Below are 20,179 nucleotides of genomic sequence, written 5' to 3' on the forward strand. Positions count from 1 at the left end.
TCAGTGTAAGTTTTTCTTTTATGAAGAATTACCATACTAGCCAGATATTCAGAGAAACTTTCCTAAGTGCATTATTTTTCAATGAAAATTCACTGAGGGCTAATTATTATAACCACTATAGGAAAAATACTATGACGACAATTCATCATCCCAAGGGAAGAGGAAAATAGCATTTGTAATCACTCATTGTGTGCCAGGAACTGTACAAGAGGATGCAATCAAACCAAACAAGTGTAACGTGGATAATATGCATGCTTTAGAAATATGAAAAACTAATCTTAGACTCTTTCTCTTGTAAATAATAGGAAATCCATTCCAAACTTCTTAAAGCCAGATGGAATTTGGGGCTCACCGGTGGACATTCTGGAGTTAGGACTAGCTAAATCATAGCTGAATTTTGGTCTACAGTAATGTAATCATAACTTATTTTTTTCTTAATCTGGAGGAAAAAATAATGGCTCCTGCATTTTCAATGTTAGCTTCAAAGTCAGGCTTCATGTGCTGTGAAAATAGCTATTCAGCTCTAGATTGCCATCTTTTGAAGATTTAGGGCAGTAAACACAAAAAGCAAGTCTCTTTCCAAAAGTCCCAGTAAAAGTCTCACTGCAACATACGGTCTCTGAATGGAGTACGTGCCCATGGCTGAACTATACATTTTGTCCAGAGAGAACTCAAGGGCAAATTTGCCTAGGATTATGTCAAGCGCTCTCCTTCTTCATTTGATAAGTGAAAAAACTTGTGCAAAAGACACAGACCTGCAAAGAGGGAGGGTGAATCCTCAGCATACTGATTTTTTTAAAGCTTATTCCACAGTTTAATTTACTTGGAATCACACTGTAGTAAGTGGCAGAACATGAATTTGGATCTATATCCTTATTACTCCAAAGTATGAGTTTAAGAAAAATCTTTTATTTTTAAACTTTTATTAAACTGTAATAATATTTATATAGCACTGTAGCAAAATTAGACAAAATCTGTATGTCATTTCCCATTGGAGCCTGGAATTGTGTCTGGTATTTGAAAAGTTGGTATTTAATGCAATCTTATTGAATAATGAAGTGTATTTACAACTGACATAAGGTTGAATGCCTTCAACACAAAGTAAATTCTGAGGGCAGTGCTGTCTTAAATGACTAGAGGAGCAGGAAAAGTTGCATGAATTAAGAGTGATACTGAGTTTGGCTAGAGATTGATAACAGTTAAGAGGATCTAAATCAGAATTGGAAAGGGCACTGTAGACAAAATGAGTAATTATGTGAAAGCAGGAAAGTATAGGGGCTACTCAGGTTCTTCTTGGCTGGACCATATGATGTGTGCATATCAACATTAGGATATAAGGCTGCTGGAGGAGGGAGCTTCAATGTAGTTTGGACGTGATCTATAAGCAACAAGAAAAAAATCTTTTATTTTTAAACTTTCAAAAAGCTATAATATCATTTATATAGCACTGTAGGAAAATAAGACAAAAATCTGAGTTTTTTTTTTTCTTTCCTTTGGAGTATTATATCATTCTAGATATAACATAGAAAAAGGAATCTAGTGGTCCTCTGTTTGGTGAACAGAGTAGAGAACTGTATGGAGAAAATGATAAATATGGAAAACAGGAAAGAGTAAATTGTGTTTAGAAGTTGAGAGGCAAGGGGCCTCAGCTTAGGGCTGTGTCTGTGAGACTGGGGAGGAACAGATTAATGAACAGACTTTATGAAGTTAGACATGAGCAGACAGCAAAAATTACTGCAGGGTCTGCAGGGACTACTGACACAACACTATATTTTTTTCGCTCTCCCTTCTGAAATCATTTATCTTTGGAAGGGGAAAATCAAACTGATCTAAGAGATGTTAAATACTGCGTTGAAGGTCTCAAAGGAGGTGGAAATCTAGTTTCCAGCCTAGGTCTGTGTGGTCTCAAATTCTCACTTCTGCTTGCATCTCATACAAATGAAAAATAACGAAAATTCAAAATGCCAAGAGAACCTCAATTAGGGAAATTTCAGCAAATTTTATGAACAGTGTCTTTAAGGTAGACTTTGAAGGATTTATTAATATTGGGGAGAGGATAAAGAAACAAAGTTTTCTGCAAGTTAATACAGATAGGCACAAAAATGTGGTGTAGATCTGTTATGAGGAGTTGAGTTTTGTTGTAGTAATAGCACGTAAATGGGAGAAAAGGGAGTGTTGCAAAGGTTGGCTTGGGATAACTTGTAGAGTACATCAGTCATTAGGTTTTACCCCAACAATGAGGAAATAACTTGAATTCTAAAATGTATTGAGTGGTAAGTCTAAATTTGGACTGAACTGAGTTTATAGCTGGTTCCAATACATACGAAATGATTCACCATTTGTAGAATAGGAATAAAAATTTATGTTGCTGCTAGTTTTAAATGAGACAGAGCATAAAAATTGCTTAGCTGAGTATCTGGTGTAGAGTAAGTACTCAGTGTTTGTTAATCACTATTAACATATATAATAACCTTAGCAATAAGTACAAAATCTACAATTGAGCAATACAACCTGAACGCATGGAAGTGGTATGGTAAACTTGAACTTGACTTTTAAATTCAGACTTTAAAATTTATATTAAAGTAAGGAAATTAGAGAGAAACACTTTAAATGATTATTGTGCACAGGGCAAAAGGAAAGTTAGAGATTATTACTGAAACTACCATACGAATAAATGGTTGTATAGTACCTCTACTTTTAGTCAGTTTCTCATATTTCTAGTTCACTTTTCTTTAAAATTGTCATTCATTTATTTCTTACTACAATTCATATTCTTGACTTATAAAATCACTGTTTACCATAATAAAAAAGTGAATCTCTTTGAATGACATTATAGACTTAAAATAAAAAATGAATTTTTAATCTTTTACTTGCATATAGTTAGAAAACGTTTCCCCAATGAATTTGAAATTTTAACAATGAATTTATTAATAAGAACAAATATTGTTTATTCTTCTTCTATAAACCAAATATTATGATAGTCCAAAAACTGTTTTCAAGTATTTTAAAATATTAAAATATGTTAAAACAGATAATTTCACATTTATCTGTTAAAATTGATCTGTTAGTGGTAGAAACATCAAAAGGATTATCAACACATCATTTTCATCCATGACAGATGACAATTTAGATATAATATAGTTTCTCTACATATCTACTAATTTGCTGGATTTCCCGGTTATAGTTCATTTTAAAGGCTCAATATCATCCTTTTCATGTACTTCATTTTTGTTTGAACCATATCTTAAAGAACTCTAAAACCTGACATTTTACTGCATTATTTCTTGTTCAAAAGGAAAAGCAAGAAATAAAACATTGTACCAGAAAAAGTAAATGTGAAAGAGTTAAATAAAATTAAATTTTATTTATTAAATAAATTAAATAAAATAAAAATTTAATTTAATTTAAATGAAAAGAGGAATGTGATGGTCTGAATGTTATCTGTTTGACTCAAAATAACCGGTAATTTCTTTATTGTACATGGATAGCTACAGTAAAGATATATCAGCAGATTTACAACTCAACTAAAATGATACAAAATATTAACTCAGTTGGATTCACAATGAATATTTTTTACAGCCTCTGATCATTGTGAAGATAGAGCATATCAGTGCCACCACTGATGCCCACCCAAAACTGCCTGCACAGCCACCACCACTAATTTTACATTTAAATTAATCTTGCTTTGATGGTCAAACAAAATAAAAAAGTGATGTGTATATAAAATAAGCATTTAGCCACATTCTCAGAAAATTTCCAAAATGTTTTACCATTATTTGATGGATATATTCTCAAAGACAAAGTTATTTATTTAATGGTATTGCTTTGTTAAGCCACAGTAGAATGCTTTAAGAGTTTCTGTTAAGTTATATACTCCTGTATTTGAAGTTTTATCATTTTAATAACAGTTGCATCAAGAAAAATTTCATAAATTCATAAAATGCTATAATAAAATATATAATATGCCTTTCTTTTGACAGAAAAATAATATATCCACTTAATGATACAAAGAATTAAAAACATCAATGTACATTATCTTTTTCTTCACCAAAATTTTATGAGAACCAGCTAATGCTATATGTGATTGATTCAAAATATTGCAGTCTACTGCATTAAATATATGTATTAATAGGCCATGCAATGCACACTTTCAATTCATGGAAGAAAATGCTTAAATTCTCACAATGAGCTCTGCCCCTCTCTTGTGGTGTGTTCATTACGTCGTATCTTAACTTCTGACATATTTCTTTATGCATTTTGATTCATATTTGGAAGTGTTTTTACTAATGAGCAAACAGAGTAATCTCTGCAACCACATAATTGACTTGTTTAGGGTAAAGTAAGTGTGACTTACCATTATCAGCAAGCCGAAAATCATATGTAAGAAAGAAAAAAAAGTACCTATATATGCATATATATTCGCTTATATTTGTATACCATAGCTGTCTCTTAAGAGAATACTGGATCCTGTGAGATGGACAATCCTGTTTTACTGAACACTTTGATGAGTTAGCATAAGGACCTCTGAGAGAAGAAGCAAGAGCTATTTTACTTTGCATAATAAAACTCAAGAGTCAAATCTGCAATGTGGAGTGTTTCTAAATTATGTGTTATTAGTGCTCCATTGATTTCTTCAGTAAAAATTTGTCGTAGAATAAGTCTGTTTAGGGTCTTTATTAAATTCTAGAGCTTAGAGTCTACCAATAATACCTGTAAAAACTCTTCCTTTTTAAAATAATTACATATACACATATTAAAAATAACTTGTTCTTTAAATCCAATCTCATTCACCCATATATCAAAAACATCACATAGCAAATGTGGGCTAGCAACATGACTAATAAAACATTCTGTGAAAAGAGGTGCAGGTCTATTTTGTTCATCCACTTTGGACACAAGACTCCTTTCTTAACAAGTGTCAGAGCAGAGCATAGTTAACACAGAACAAAGACCAAGAAGGGAGCAGACAGGGTTCTCTAACTCAAGAACATAAAGGTAACACACTGAATAGCACTGTTTTTTCTATCTAAGCATTTTACACTCAATGTGTGTCCTGTATTAATATGCTAAAGAGGATTGAAAGTATTGCTTAAAATAAAAGCCAATCAGGCAACCACAATGAAAAAAAAGAGTGGCATTATAGATTAAAGCTTGACAGGTATAATGTGTTTACTTCATTAGAAATAAGATTAAGAAAATTATCCAGTGTTTATGGAGATGAAGCTTTGCATCCATGTAAGAATGCTGGCTGGTTTGCTAAAAATGGTTTGCACATGTATACACACAGGTATATATAAAAGTATATGCATATACTTTGTTTGACAAACAATTTATGAATATCTTCTGTTTTCAGATAGTGAAGTAGCTCTGGGGATCTAAGGATCCCATGAGATAATAGGTTCTGAAAATATAGAGTTTGTGTTTGTTTGGAGTGGAGAGGGGGAGTAAAAAAGGTAAGAGAAACCGTGGAAAGGGAAGGTCACAGTTTCAGAACTTATGCATATTTCAATATTCACTTTTTGAAAGAGTGTAGACAGAGTTGGCTCCTGGGATATTTGGAATTCTTTGTTAGTTTATTTCTCTTTGTGGGAGGAATTAGCATGTGAGGATGAAAGGAGTTAAAATGCACCTCACTGAATTGTGACTTCTGTGAGATTTTCATCTACAAAACATTTTTTGAAACAATTTTAATTGCAGTTCATCATCCCAAGATTTTACTTTTCTCTAAATGCCATGGAACAACAGGTATTTTCAATTTCTGCTGTGCTAGGATTTCAATGTAACCACAGCATTTTAGTGCTAAAATTGTGTCTCCATACACCTGGCCTGTCCATGAATCAAGTCATAAGATGAGTTGTCATGATATATGGTTAGCCATATATATAATTTTTGCTTTAACGGATTTGATAAAATATGGGGGAGAATGATATACTTTAACTTTCACTTTCACAGAATGTTTATTTTTCCCTTGGAGGAGCTTTAAGGAAACATATATCAAACTCAATCCCTTCTTAATCATTTCCTTGCTGTAATTCATGCCAAAATGAGTGCTATAGACCACTCTCCAGACTGTCGGAGCGGTGTCCGATACTTATTCTCTCATCTTACTTCATCCGTGTAGCAGAGCCATAGCCATTAGCTGTGCAGGGATTACTACTGATCAGAAAGAAGATAAATCCTTAGCCCCTTACTACCCCCATTTGGCTCCAAGTACTCTTACACTCTTAGCACTTATTTCACTGTTGAGGATCCTAAAGGAGTGCCTTCCAGCTACCCTTGTCCTTTCCAGTCCATTCAAATTGAAGAGTAACACGGAGGTTCACATCATTGAATTCCTGATTTACCCTATGATATTCAAGTCCAAACCAATATCATCTTGGGGTGTGGTGCTGGGGAGGGGAGGCATGTTATAAAGAAACTTTTTGAACACTAGTTGTTTGTTTACTTGTTTCATTTAGCAGGTCAGGTCGTGCCAAACGAAGCAAGCTAACAGAGGAGGAAAAAGTTGTGGGAACTGGCATTTTCAGGATTTTATATAAATGCCTGTTGCTTAAAGTCTCCCTGTCAGTGTTATTTACAAATATCTCTATTCATCTTATTGCTTATCATGTAATCACTGACTGAAATAAATACACCTGCATGCACACATACACACACACCCTTCCAAGTACAAACATTCATTTTAAGACACTACATAATCAACCAATCAACCCCTAGACAAAAATGGCAATAACAAGTATATCAATTTCCTAACTGCTGCATTTTCCTCTCAAGAAATTAGAGCAATTTTAAGATTGATTTCTATAAAAATGTAACCCCAAAAATGAGAAAAGTGGTTTGAAATTCCAAAGAATATAATCAAATGGTAGTTTGGGTTGGGGGGGGATAGTTTCAAGAGTAGGTAAGCCTTTCAAGACATCTCAAATAACATCACCCAAGTTTATGCCTTCTCTTATTACTCACAGGACTAGTCCTGGAGTGGATATATAAATCATAAGTCATCTCCTTGAATTTACTCTAAGTGCCCTGTGTGCCAATTGACATCAGCATGTTTCAGCTAGATTGGATTAAATCTGTTTGTACTTGAACTCTAACTGGGAGAGATAGGAGAAGAAATGGGAAAGGAATGATTTGCAGGTGCTACAAAGTGCAGGTTATAATACATCTTTTTTTTTTTCATCAAATGGCACTTGTTTTAAATTGTATCAAAGGTATTATTTTAGTCAGTGAGAACTTTAAAGGATTTCTACTTATAACACCAAATAACCCAAATGTTAGCTGTTCCCTTGCAATCTAAGTGAAGATATCTTGCTGTTAGTTATTCTCTTGCCAACACATCTTATTTGTGCGACGTCAAAAGCTCTAGGAAAGACTTCTGCTAATTCTTGCATTTGTGGTAGATTACACTTTCTGGCCTTCCTGGTATCCTGCACTCAGATTTCTCACATTTCCCTGCTCTGCACCACGTTGGTCTCCATGTAGTTCTCACTTTTCATCCCCCTTCTGCCCCAAACAAATAATTCTCAGGAAGGATTAATGAAGATTTTTTGAGGGAGGTTTCATGGAAAAATTCCACGGAAATTACTCATTGCCTAATGTCTGCTATCTTCTTAGCTTCTCCTCTTCTTTTCTCAATTCTCCTTACCTTTCTAGAATCTTTACATATAAAAGAAAATATAACATGTAACTGCCAGACCTATTGATCTTAATTTATTATGCAAATTCTAGTGGCACCTGCACAGCAAGCTACAATGTTCATACATAAGAAACTGATATTTAAATTTTTCTCTCTTCACAATGGCAGCAAAAATAAAACGATTGATTATGTAAATCCTCATGCTTTATGAGAATTACTTGTTTTGAAGTTTAACACAAGCATTTTGAAAACTGTTTCACTAAATCTCCTATGCATTAGCCATGTAAATTTTAAAAAGTTAACAATAGTAGAATTACAATATTATTCAAATATTCAAGTGTATCTATTTACATGTAATGATATTGTAATTTCAATTTAATATGACAACTGAGTTGTATAACTTATTTTTTTGGATACAAATGACATGTAGAATAATGAAATGTTGCTTTATATTTGTTTATAATTGATTTTAGAAGGTAATGTATTATCATTTCAAATTTTATTAGACATAATTGACTATTATGAGAATTACATTCACCTTCATTTTTTTTTTTTTTTTTTTGAGACGGAGTCTCACTCTGTTGCCCAGGCTAGAGTGCAGTGGCAGGATCTTGGCTTACTGCAAGCTCCACCCTCCTGGGTTCATGGCATTCTCCTGCCTCTGCCTCCTGAGTAGCCGGGACTACCTACAGGCGCCCGCCACCACGCCCGGCTAATTTTTTTGTATTTTCAGTAGATACGAGGTTTCACTGTGTTAGCCAGGATGGTCTCGATCTCCTGACCTCGTGATCTGCCCGCCTCGGCCTCCCAAAGTGCTGGGATTACAGGCATGAGCCACTGCGCCCGGCCCATTCATCTTCATTTTTAACAATCACTTTTAATTTTACCTATCTGTATATTTTTATTTATAAAAATAAAAATCTAAATTGAAATTCATCCTATAACAAATTTATATTTCTTATGTCATTCCAAAATATACTCCTTTTGCACTACATAATCTCTTCAACTTTTAAACTATGGTTTCCATAATTTATTAATTTCTTGCTTAAGTTTAAATTTTTTAAAGAAAAATTTTTACTAACTTCAAGTCTGAGAATGTGTCTTAAATGGTATTCTTAAATTCTTCAGTCATGATTTACTTTATGACATTGCATGCTTATCTGATATGCTTAAAGACTAAAGAAGCCGGAAAATTACAGGGACAGAAACAAAAAAACTGGAGGAAAAATGAGACGAGGCCAGGCAGGCAAAAGTACAGACTTTTAGGAAAATTGTAAATAATGAACGGGGAGCCAGTCTCCCAGTGGAGATTACGAAGTCTGGACAACAACTAGTGAGCAACTGAATACTCAAACATTATTTTATTCCGGTCCTTAGAATGAAATGAAGTAAGTTGGTTAAGGTCACCAGAGTCAATGGTGAATGGTGCTGCTGGGATATTCAGGCTTAGATCTGTCTGACAGCAGATGTAAATTCTTATTACTGTAGTTACTGTTTCCACAAATTTGTGTACTCTGAACACAGCATTTGCTTAATGGTGATAATGTGTTGGAGGCTGAGAAATCCATATATAGGAAACACAGTTCTTCCCTCAGTACCAGATAGTCTGGTTTAGGAAATAGTGTAGCACTTTCTTCCTTCTTTACTTCCATTCCTATGAGAAACATAAATTAAGTGTCCATGGTTTTTAGGCACTAAGAATATAAAAGCCTGACACTTATCAAGAAGCTTTTCAGACACTGAAGATATAAATTTGAAATAAGTGTACCAGCATGAGAGAAAAGCAGATTAACGTGATGCAGAGTCAGAGAAAGAAAACTAATATTAATTCAACACATGTTTCAGACCCTCTGCCTGGCATGGAAACATCTACTGAGCCCAACAGTTAGAAAGCAGTGTCAAATTCTGAAAAACACAATTCATAACGATTCAATCTCAGCAGCACATATTTAACTACATGCTGAATTTGCTTAGAAATATACTATATGGGCCGGGTACGGTGGCTCACACCTGTCATCCCAGCACTTTGGGAGGCCAAGGTGGGTGGATCACCTGAGGTCAGGAGTTCAAGACCAGCCTGACCAAGATGGTGAAACCCCATCTCTACTAAAAATATAAAAATTAGCTGGATATGGTGGAGGGCGCCTGTAATCCCAGCTACTATGGAGGCTGAGACAGGAGAATTGCTTGAACCTGGGAGGCGGGGATTGCTGTGAGCTGAGATTGTGCCAATGCACTCCAGCCTGGGTGACAGAGGGAGACTCTGTCTCAAAAAAAAAAAAAAAAAGAAAGAAAAAGAAATATACTATATGAAATTGATAGGAGAAAAGACCATATTCATCGCTCAGGTGTTCCTGATGTGGAATAAATCCTCATTATGTTAAAACTACCTTACGTAGTTAACAGTTTATTTTTGGAAGCACATGTTAATTTTTACTTCTCGCATTCACTGTAGTAAAATGAGTAATTACTTCGAACTGCACCAAGAAATTTGATGATCATTCATGTTCATTAAAATGGGATTCTACATGCAGGTAGAATTGCTATAATTTAATTTTTATTCTTACTAAATTACTCTTAATAAATTAAATACATATAAATAAAGTAGTGACAAAATACCCATGCATTTCACTGCATATTCCTCAAAGGAATATAAAGATGCTTAAAAATATCCTCAATTATACTTTTCACTCTTTTTCATAATATATAGAACTAAAATAAATGTGTGCCTTATAGTTCTTCCCAATATTTAGATGTTTTTCGAATTAATATTAGCTCCAACTCCAGCTCTGAGGTAATCATTTAGAACCCAAAGAGATGCTATGGTCTGACAACATATAAATTATATCTACAAACACAGAATTACAAATAGCACTTATTGCATGCCACCAAAGTCTATACTCTTGACCCTGGTAGGTATTTTAACATAATGATAACTTTACATATTATAGGGTGAAGACACTCCCAACTATACACAATTATACCGAGTAGTGTCATACACACTAAAATTTTTCTCAAAGAAATTGTATTAATAGTACATTTTTTAAAAATAAGCAAGGTTGATAATAGCATATTAAATACAGTAAGGGGATAGGCAAGTGAGATAAAAACAAAGGTTACATATCTAATTATTGGTTATTAATACTTTGTCAATAACTTGAAAACTACAAAAGAATATTTATTAGTCATAACACCCAATGCCAATTAAATTAAATTTTATCCTCATCAAATATGTATAAAAACTTCATATATTTTTCAGATAGCATCTTAAGTGGTACCATTTCAGTTCAACTCTGATTTTTAAGTCCCTGAGCTATTACAATCAGAACCTAAAAAACTGTTAATTTTATCAGATATTCTGTAGTTTCAATAATTTGTTTTCCATAAAAATGCGTAATAATAATAATTACTATTATTATTTTTTGACACGGTCTGGCTCTGTTGCCGAGGTTGGAGCACAAAGTGTGACCTCAGCTCACTGCAACCTCCACCTCTCAGGATCGAGCAATCCTCCAGCCTCACCCTCACGAACAGCTGGGGCTACAGACATGCGCCACCATGTCGGCTAATTTTTGTAATTTTAATAGAGACAGGGCTTTGCCATGTTGCCCAGGCTGGTTTCAAACTCCTGTACTCAAGCTACACCCCCGCCTTAGCCTTCCACAATGCTGGGATTACAGGGGAGAGCCACCATGCCCGGCCTGCACCTTATGTTATTTAATCACTTTTTTGCTGAGCACATAATAGGCATTCTGAAAATAATGGCTGATTGACAAATACATCAAACTTTGAAAATATACTTGGCTTTGCAAGGAATAGTTTATTCTATCTTTGACTATAAGTTATAATTCTGATTTATTAATCCCCCTTTTTATTTTTGCAAAGTTGAATTATGCAGTCTTTCGTAATTCTCACAACTGCAATTTTTAGATGATACAATTTTTAACTTAAATAAGGAAACAAATATGCACAATAATCCAATAATGGCTCATATAACATAGCTGGAGCAGTTCCCACACCTCAGAATTCACTTGAGTAAAAGGACAAAATGTTTGTTTCAGATTCATTTTTAACATTGCTAAGCAAATATTTTTAAATTGTTTCAATGGATTTTAAAGATACATAATACTAAATATCATGATATGCCAACCTTCTCCTCATTTTAGCATTTAAACCTCTTCTATAAAGCTTTGCAGTTTTATAACTAGAAGTTAATGCTACTTTTTCGCCTCTTGTAAATACATCAACAGATAAAACACACTAATATCTTTTCTCAAAGTGCAGACCTCAAACATTTCATTTCAACTTCTTGTATTTCCTAATACAATTTTATATTAATTACAATATGATCAAAAAATGATGAGAGTAAACAAAATATTTATATTGAATATATTTCTATGACTGTGGCTGCTTCTCCATACCAAGTTCCAGTTAACATTCTCTCCATTTGAGAAGTGATTTTATCTTTTAAATTATTTATCTTTGGGGGAAATGCCAGCATTTTGTAAGAGCCCAGTAAGAAAAATCTTAATGACAATTTGCAAAAACATCGTTAAAGTGATTTTTAAAAATAAAACTGTATTTTCACAAATTCACACCTCTGTTAGGCATAAAGAGAAACATTTTATGGGAAATTCATCACTAATGTTGATAAAGTTTCAGTAAGCCGATATGACAAAGCTAAAGCAAGTGCAATTGTACATGTGTATTTGTTTTATATCGAAGTTTCTTTATGATTTCATATGGCTTTCTATTATAACAGGAGAGAAATCTTTAAAAAGTTGATCACTCAACTTAGCACTTACCTCATATGGGTGATAATGAGTGTTGTGGTGGGAATGAAAAAATCATCCACTCTGTCAAATTGCTTTCCCACTGGTTGGGTGTGGATCGTGTGGTGAGGCACATTCCCACTGGCCAGGGTAATTACCTAAAGAGAACACATCTTGGTTAGACCTCAACAATGCAGTCACTTCATAGTATAAGCTTTAATTTTATTTAGAGATGAAATAAATGTTTCTGGTAGTTGTTCGCATAGACTTTATGCCATCCTCAAAATTAATATATTATTACTACTGACTAAGTTAAAGTGATTCTCCCTCAAGACTAAAACTTCTCCTTTGGTTTTTATGACAAGATTTTATTTTATCAATTTTACTTTTAGAGTTAGTTTGTTTTTCCTAAAGGGTAATTTTTCTTCATTTAAATGAATATACTTTCATTGAGTTCCATCGGAATCCCTCCTGGCTGGGGTCCACTTCCTGAACTATAGCAAAATGGAAGGCCTCTATTTCAAGTTATTTCCTGGGAATATTTTCTTCTCTAATTATTGTGCATTTGATAAGACATTAATTATATTCCAATTGTGAAATTTGTGGATTACAGACTCATTATAATTTTTAAAGCGGTATTTTGACATTTTTGTAAGACACATATGACTTTTAAAAGTAAAATAAATAAATTATGATAAATCTTTGAGAATCCACCTGAGGACACTAATTGGAAAATATTGTCATATATCTAAAATTATGACACCAAGTCTCTATTAATTATAAATATCTCAGAAAATACATATTTTGCTTTCGTATTTGACAAAGATGTATGGATAAAATTATAATAAAAATTAAAACACAAAGAAAAAGATAAGTAGAATTTTCTGATCCTTGAGAACACGCTTCAGCATCGATTTCTCTTCCAGCCTAATCTTTTAACATGATGGCATGGGAAACACTACAGCCACAATGAGGGCTTGCCCATGTTTTGGGTTTTGTGAATTCAGTTTCTCCAAAGGAAGCATATCTTAACTTCCACTTCCTTTGTGAATGTTTCCTGATAATCTTTTGGGAGACAATTATCCATGAATATGTTGACATTTTTGCAGAGTCAGGTCTTTCATAGCAAAGAGCATTGGCAAACTTGGTTTAAGTCTAATGGCATAGCAAAAATGCCTTGGAGACTAGTAATAGTGTCTTGCTCATGAGAGATTTAGAGAATTATCTCCTTTGAACCATTTACTGACATTCAAGGGAATGGACCTACTCTTCTTCTTCCAGGGGAAGATTTTCATACATTCTGGAGTAATGATGATTATCTCTCCAGACAGAGGATAGGCTGATATGCTAGCAGCCTAAAAAAACGTAGAGACTTATAATTCTAGGGTCCCACTTCTTTCGTGCAACTGTGCTGAACATTCAGGGTAGCATTAGGCTCTCCACGTGACCCAAAGTTGATTAGGGCTGGGGCATAAACACTAACATGATCCATGAGTGAGAAATGGCTTATTCTCTGATCTAGAAATCTTGTTTCCTATCATATTGTTTGCCAATCAATGAATCAATCAATCTACCTATCTATCTAATCAAGCTTTTATCTATATTCATATAACATGCACACATATAAACCTTATGTAAATAAATCTTCTTGTGTATACCTTTTTAAAGGATACTTCTCAATTCCTACACTTTATTTTATATTTTCAGTTGTGACATTTACCTTCCACTCCCACCTGGCAAATATTTTTATAATTTACCATGTTCTATCAGCACAAAATATGTTTTATTAGGGATCCAGAGAAAAATAAAGAACCCATTTTTAGATGGTTGAATAATGTGTGGGAACAATACTTCCAGAAGGCTTTTTTCTGTGTACAATGTCAAAAGAATTTGTCTAAACTATTTTGTGGCAGAATTGCAACACTGGGAAAGTTGTTAATCTATCCAAGTAGCATGAATCAAAGGAGAGAGGAAGGGATCAATTCTGAAGAAAACTGTATAATAAAAATATATGCAGCTTTAGTTTCTTAAAAGAAAGACATGAAAGAATTAAACTTTTATGTTATACTAATCTTAAAGCTAATAGTGTATTAAAATAATTTATAAGAATATTTTCTAAAAAATCATATATATTGACCTGTTTTATTTGTCTTGCAAAGAGTATACTTAAATACAAAATCTCAATTAACAAGCACCTATTACCATATTGTGATAGATGATTCTAAAAGTTGCCCACTGTGAAGATTGTGCTTTTTCAATCAAGAGATTGGCTCTATCACTCCATCCTCTTGAATGTGGGCAGGCAATGTGACTTGCTTTGATGAATATGATGTAGCAAAATTGGCTTTATATGCATTTTGAAGCCCATACCTCAGCTGGTCTTGTAGCTTCCACTTTTGTAACCTAAAACCATTATGCTGTGAAGATGCAGTGTGAGCGTCACATGCAGGGGACACAAGGCACCCAGCTAAGCACTACCACCATGCGATAGACATGAGGGTGAGGCCATTCTGAACCTTCCACCTCTAGCCAAGTTATCAGGTAACTGGAGCCCATGAGTGCTCCCAGATCACATCAGCAGAGCTGCCCAGGTAGCCAACTCACAGAATTGTGAGTCATCCTTTAATTTTAAGACCTCACATTCTGTGAGTAGATTGATTTGCAAAATAAATAACTAAAATACTATAATTTTTTTTGATGTTTCAAATGACACATATTTCTAGTGAATATAAAATGATCCATCATTATGCTGGCTCTATTAAAATATTCTATTTACATAAAACTGTCATTTGTAAGTTAAATATTGCAATACTGAAAATAACTCAGAAACATTAAAAGTCTTGGTAGTGACAACTGATTAAAATAAAATTATTTCATTTAAAAGAATGTATTGGCTGGGCGCGGTGGCTCACGCCTATAATCCCAGCACTTTGGGAGGCCGAGGCAGGCAGATCACGAGGTCAGGAGATTGAGACCATCCTGGCTAACACGGTGAAACCCCGTCTCTACTAAAAATACAAAAATTAGCCGGGCGTGGTGGCGGGCGCCTGTAGTCCCAGCTACTCAGGAGGCTGAGTCAGGAGAATGGCGTGAACCCGGGAGGCGGAGCTTGCAGTGAGCCGAGATTGCTTCACTGCACTCCAGCCTGGGTGACAGAGCAAGACACCGTCTCTAAAAAAAAAAAAATAATAATAAAATAAAATAAAAGAATTTATTTTAAAGTGTCCAAAAGTTAATAATTTGGGGTCTTGTTATGTGAGGGATATTCAAGGCAGTAGCAAAATCGCAAAGCATTTTGAAAAATACCGTAATATAAAGCACATTTCCAGGGCCAAAAACTCCTTCCCATTCCCTTTCTGTTTCTGCTTAAACTTATAATTATAAAAGTCGAAGGACTGCTCCAAAGGGTCATGACCAAAATGCAGATTTTTTTTTCTGTATCTGTGAAGTTCTCACATAAACAACTTCAAGGCAGAGACAAAAGCCATAAGAATAACACCATTCTTCCTTTAGAAATAAGCCTCTCCTCAGATAACAGAATATTATCTGATTAGAGAAAAATGGAGATGGCCTTGAAGCTTTTGCTGTCGAATTCTCTTTGTCTCTATTTATTGTACATGCCTTACCAAAATTGTTGAAAAGTAAATTATGGCTCCTAATGGCATCAGCTTTGTCACTATAGGTTATTCTTTTCGCATATAAATATAACCTTTAATACATATTACCTACGATTTTTCCCAGTCCAAAAGTACATGAGTGCCAACTTTTTTTGCCCTTTTCTGTGCCTATCTAGTTATGATTAAAGCTGTAGTCCTCAGATGGAAAAGTATCATTGTTAAATGATCACAAATATCCAATAAAATGTTGAAAGCTTTAAAGATTGTTATTTTCTCTAATATACTGAGATGTACTTACCTGTAGTGTTGGTGATGTCTTCTCCAAGGTACCCCAGCTTAGCACCCAGACCTGATCATGTGATTTGTCATAGTGTAATTTAACTGGGACAGGGTCTGTGCTCACTGCCTACAATAAAGAAGAATTGAAAAAAATATTTTAGACTAAACTATTAGTTTAAAGCTAGGCCAGAAACTATGAAGATTCTAATTTAGATGTCAGATTAAAAATTTAATTTTCCAAATATATAATTTCCTAAGCCCTTATTTGATATTTGAAAATATCATACCTTATTTATATACATTCATATACATTAATAAAGTGTTATCTTTCTAATTTTTTATCACATACAATTACGATCACAATTATCATATACATGATAAACATTTTATTTATCATTTGAACAACTGTACACAACTTTCAGTTAGTTCATTACCTATGCAAATTGTGAGGTGGGGAGAAGCTATTTAGAAACTCAAGACATAAAAGATTAATATACTCATTTTAATTAAGTGTTGAATACAGGTGAGAACTATGTTTATACTATTAGATCTATTTTATCCTAATTCTGGTTACGAGATTTTACTATCTGTAATGTTAAAATTCCAACAATCTGATATATGGCTGTAATTCTAACGAATGATCAGCTAATTAAGTTTCCTTAATGAGAAATTCAAAACCACAGGAGAAAAAAGAAAAGAATTCTTTTTTTTTATGCACCATGCTTGGTATGAAAATGTGTTTTTCTGCTAATATTTATAATATTTAGCATTTATTTAAAACAACATTCTCAGAAAACAAATTGATGCCACGAAGTTATTTCACTCACCTTAATTTTATGCTATTCATATTACAAGCTAACACCATTTAAAATTAATTTCCAGAAGTAGGTACTTATATATTTTCTAACTATGTAACATAAAACAAATTGTATCCAGTAAAGCAAACTTTATCCAATAGTGAAAGCATTTCTTCCCAAAGCTCTATTAAATATCCTTAGAGAATTTTCATTTTTTAAATTTTTTCTTTTTATTGCTATTATTATTATTATTATACTTTAAGTTCTAGGGTACATGTGCACAATGTGCGGGTTTGTTACATATGTATATATGCGCCATGTTGGTGTGCTGCACCCATTAACTCATCATTTACATTAGGTATATCTCCTAACGCTATCCCTCCCCGCTTCCCCCACCTCACGACAGGCTCAGGTGTGTAATATTCCCCACCCTGTGTCCAAGTGTTCTCATTGTTCAATTCCCACCCATGAGTGAGGGATGAAGCTAGAAACCATCATCCTTAGAGAATTTTCTAAGTACTTATCCATAATGCAATATTCTTCTCAGCGCATTAGTAACAGGCAAACTATAGTTGTGGCTGGAAATGTGGAAATGCGTATTTTAAATTAAATGTTAACAATTAAGTCTCACTAAGGCATCTCTTTTCTAAAATAATGCCCTTCATTTTGCCTGTTTAAAATTCTCAGTATTCTTGGGTTACTGGAATAATTATTGGATTTCGGAGGAAACTCAAACATTTTTTATATTAGTGTCTTTACCCCTTTTTTCCTGTCTGAGAGAGTCAGTATACTGTTTTGGGATCAGATGGGCAGCAATATCCTCAGGGAAGGTAGCTCACTTGGCAAGCACCACAGATCCAAGGAAATGACTGATTCTATTTCCTTTTGACTGATATTGAGTTTCCCAGCCTCTTCAGAGGCTAAGAGTGGTCACATTGCATTGCATATTCTAGTTTCTGTATTGTAAAGATTAATATGATGCATGATTTCTGAGAATAATACTCCGTTCCATCAACAGAGATAACAGAAGGCTTCCTTCCACCACACGTTCTCTTATTTCCCACTTTCAATGCTGTCCTGTGAGGATATTAAGCCTCTAGTTTCTAGAGGTTACTTTTACAAAAGTCATTTTGAGGCCATGAAACTATTAGGTTAAGAGGAAAAGGCCGGGCGCGGTGGCTCACGCCTGTAATCCCAGCACTTCAAGAGGCTGAGGAGGGCAGATCAGGAGGTCAGGAGATCGAGACCACGGTGAAACCCCGTCTCTACTAAAAATACAAAAAAAAAAAAAAAAAAAAATTAGTCAGGAGCTGTGGCGGGCGCCTGTAGTCCCAGCTACTCGGGAGCTGAGGCAGGAGAATGGCGTGAACCTGGGAGGCGGAGCTTGCAGTGAGCCGAGATCACGCCATTGCACTCCAGCCTGGGCGACAGAGCAAGACTCCGTCTCAAAAAAAAAAAAAAAAAAAAAAAAAAAAAAGAGGAAAACCCAATACTTTGAGGGTGCAGAGGAGAAAAATAAAAGGAAACTGAATTCTTTATAACCTTGAGTTGCTACACAAACATAGAACAGCTATTCCCAGACTTGATGTTATTTAGGTAATTAAATAGCTTTATTGCTTAAGGAACAGTTAATCTGGATTCTGTTAATTGTGTTAGAATGTCAGATGTTTCATTTAAATTTCTTCATGTACTAATCAATAATTTCAGTGCATATATAGCCCTAAAAAGTCATCATTAATCAATACACTAATGACAAAGCCATAAGATTCCTTTGATTTTTCATATTTTTCCCTTTCTACGTTAAACTTAATCTGTGTGTGAATGTAATAGCCTATTCTGCATGCAGCTTTAAACGGAATAATCTTTAGATCTTTACAATGTTAAAGATAAGATAGCTCAACACAAATGACAAAAGCAACAGTAAAAAGAAATCTCATTGTTATTTAATTGTAAGACTATATCAAAGGTCTGTAAGTAACTGCAAGGATCTGGGAACAATTTGAATGAAAATTTCCAGTTTGCCAGCTCTCACAAATTGCTTTTCTTTTCACCAGGCCTTTCATAAGTATTATCTTAAGACATTCTACAAACCATAGGTTAGGCTAACACCCACATTTAATGGGATAAGGAAACTGAGAATCAGTCTTGTTGGTGGTCGTCCAGCCAATAACAAGGACAGCTGGGATCTGATAGTCTGTGTTCCTTTCCAATATGGGAACCTCTCTGCATATGAAAGACACTCCCTCTTAGTTGATTGTTTATTCCTGGGAATGTGTGCATATGTTGCTGTCTTATTTATGCCTCATGTATAAAAAACATTGCTTTGGGTCTTTTTCCTCTATTGGAGGTTAACAAGAAACCCCAGGGGCTCAAATACGTGCCATCATCTCTGCAAGTAATACAATCCTAATGGAGAATCACTGAAAGTCAGTATAGATCATGTTTATGAGCATTTATTCTGAAGCCAATTTCAAACTTTAACTCTTTCACTTACATTAAAATAATAATGACAACAACAATAATAATAGTACCTTGGGAAGTTACTAAATTTTTCTGTGGCTCAGGATTTTTCTACAATAAAATGGAGACTGTAATAATACCTACTTCAAAGGGTTATTGTGAGTATTAGGTGAGATAGTAAAGTACTTACGGTGTGCCTGGTGAATATTAAGTACCATGGAAATACCACTCATACTACTACTACTACCATTAGAAACAGTAATTGAGCTAGATGTTTTAGTGACTGTTAGCATCATAATGTTTCAAGGTTAGATGTGCAATATCTTTATTTAGTAAGTGAAAGAACTGAGACCTAGAAGAGAAAATAAACCCGTTTCTGTCCTTGAAGAATTTACAGACTAGAGAGTGAAAAGAGCACTTAAAATAACTTGATGTGTGTCACAAAAAAAAAATAAATAAAAATAAAAAAATAAGGATCACGCACTACAAAAGCTCAGAGGAAGAAGTACAATGCAGGATAAAATATAAGGAAAAGAGGTAAGGCTTTCATTGGGCCTTAAAGAATGAATATTTTCATGAATGGGAAGATAATATTTTTAAAAGTTAACTTACGGAAAT

At 34.1% G+C, this 20,179-nt stretch overlaps 1 protein-coding gene across 5 annotated transcripts in view; it reads right to left on the reverse strand.

The window, feature by feature from the left end:
• FSTL5 (follistatin like 5) overlaps positions 1–20,179 on the reverse strand; it is a 786,207-nt gene that overhangs the window by 57,185 nt on the left and 708,843 nt on the right. For all 5 annotated transcript variants that reach the window (XM_032148724.2, XM_032148716.2, XM_032148719.2 and 2 more), the window contains 2 exons: positions 16,324–16,431; positions 12,442–12,566 (listed from right to left, as the gene is read on the reverse strand). In XM_032148724.2, the coding sequence (XP_032004615.1) occupies positions 12,442–12,566; positions 16,324–16,431 (233 nt within the window). The remainder of the gene's footprint in view (positions 1–12,441; positions 12,567–16,323; positions 16,432–20,179) is intronic.

Source organism: Hylobates moloch, unplaced genomic scaffold (genome assembly GCF_009828535.3).
Source record: "Hylobates moloch isolate HMO894 unplaced genomic scaffold, HMol_V3 SCAFFOLD_3, whole genome shotgun sequence".
NCBI classification, from domain to species: Eukaryota; Metazoa; Chordata; class Mammalia; order Primates; family Hylobatidae; genus Hylobates; species Hylobates moloch.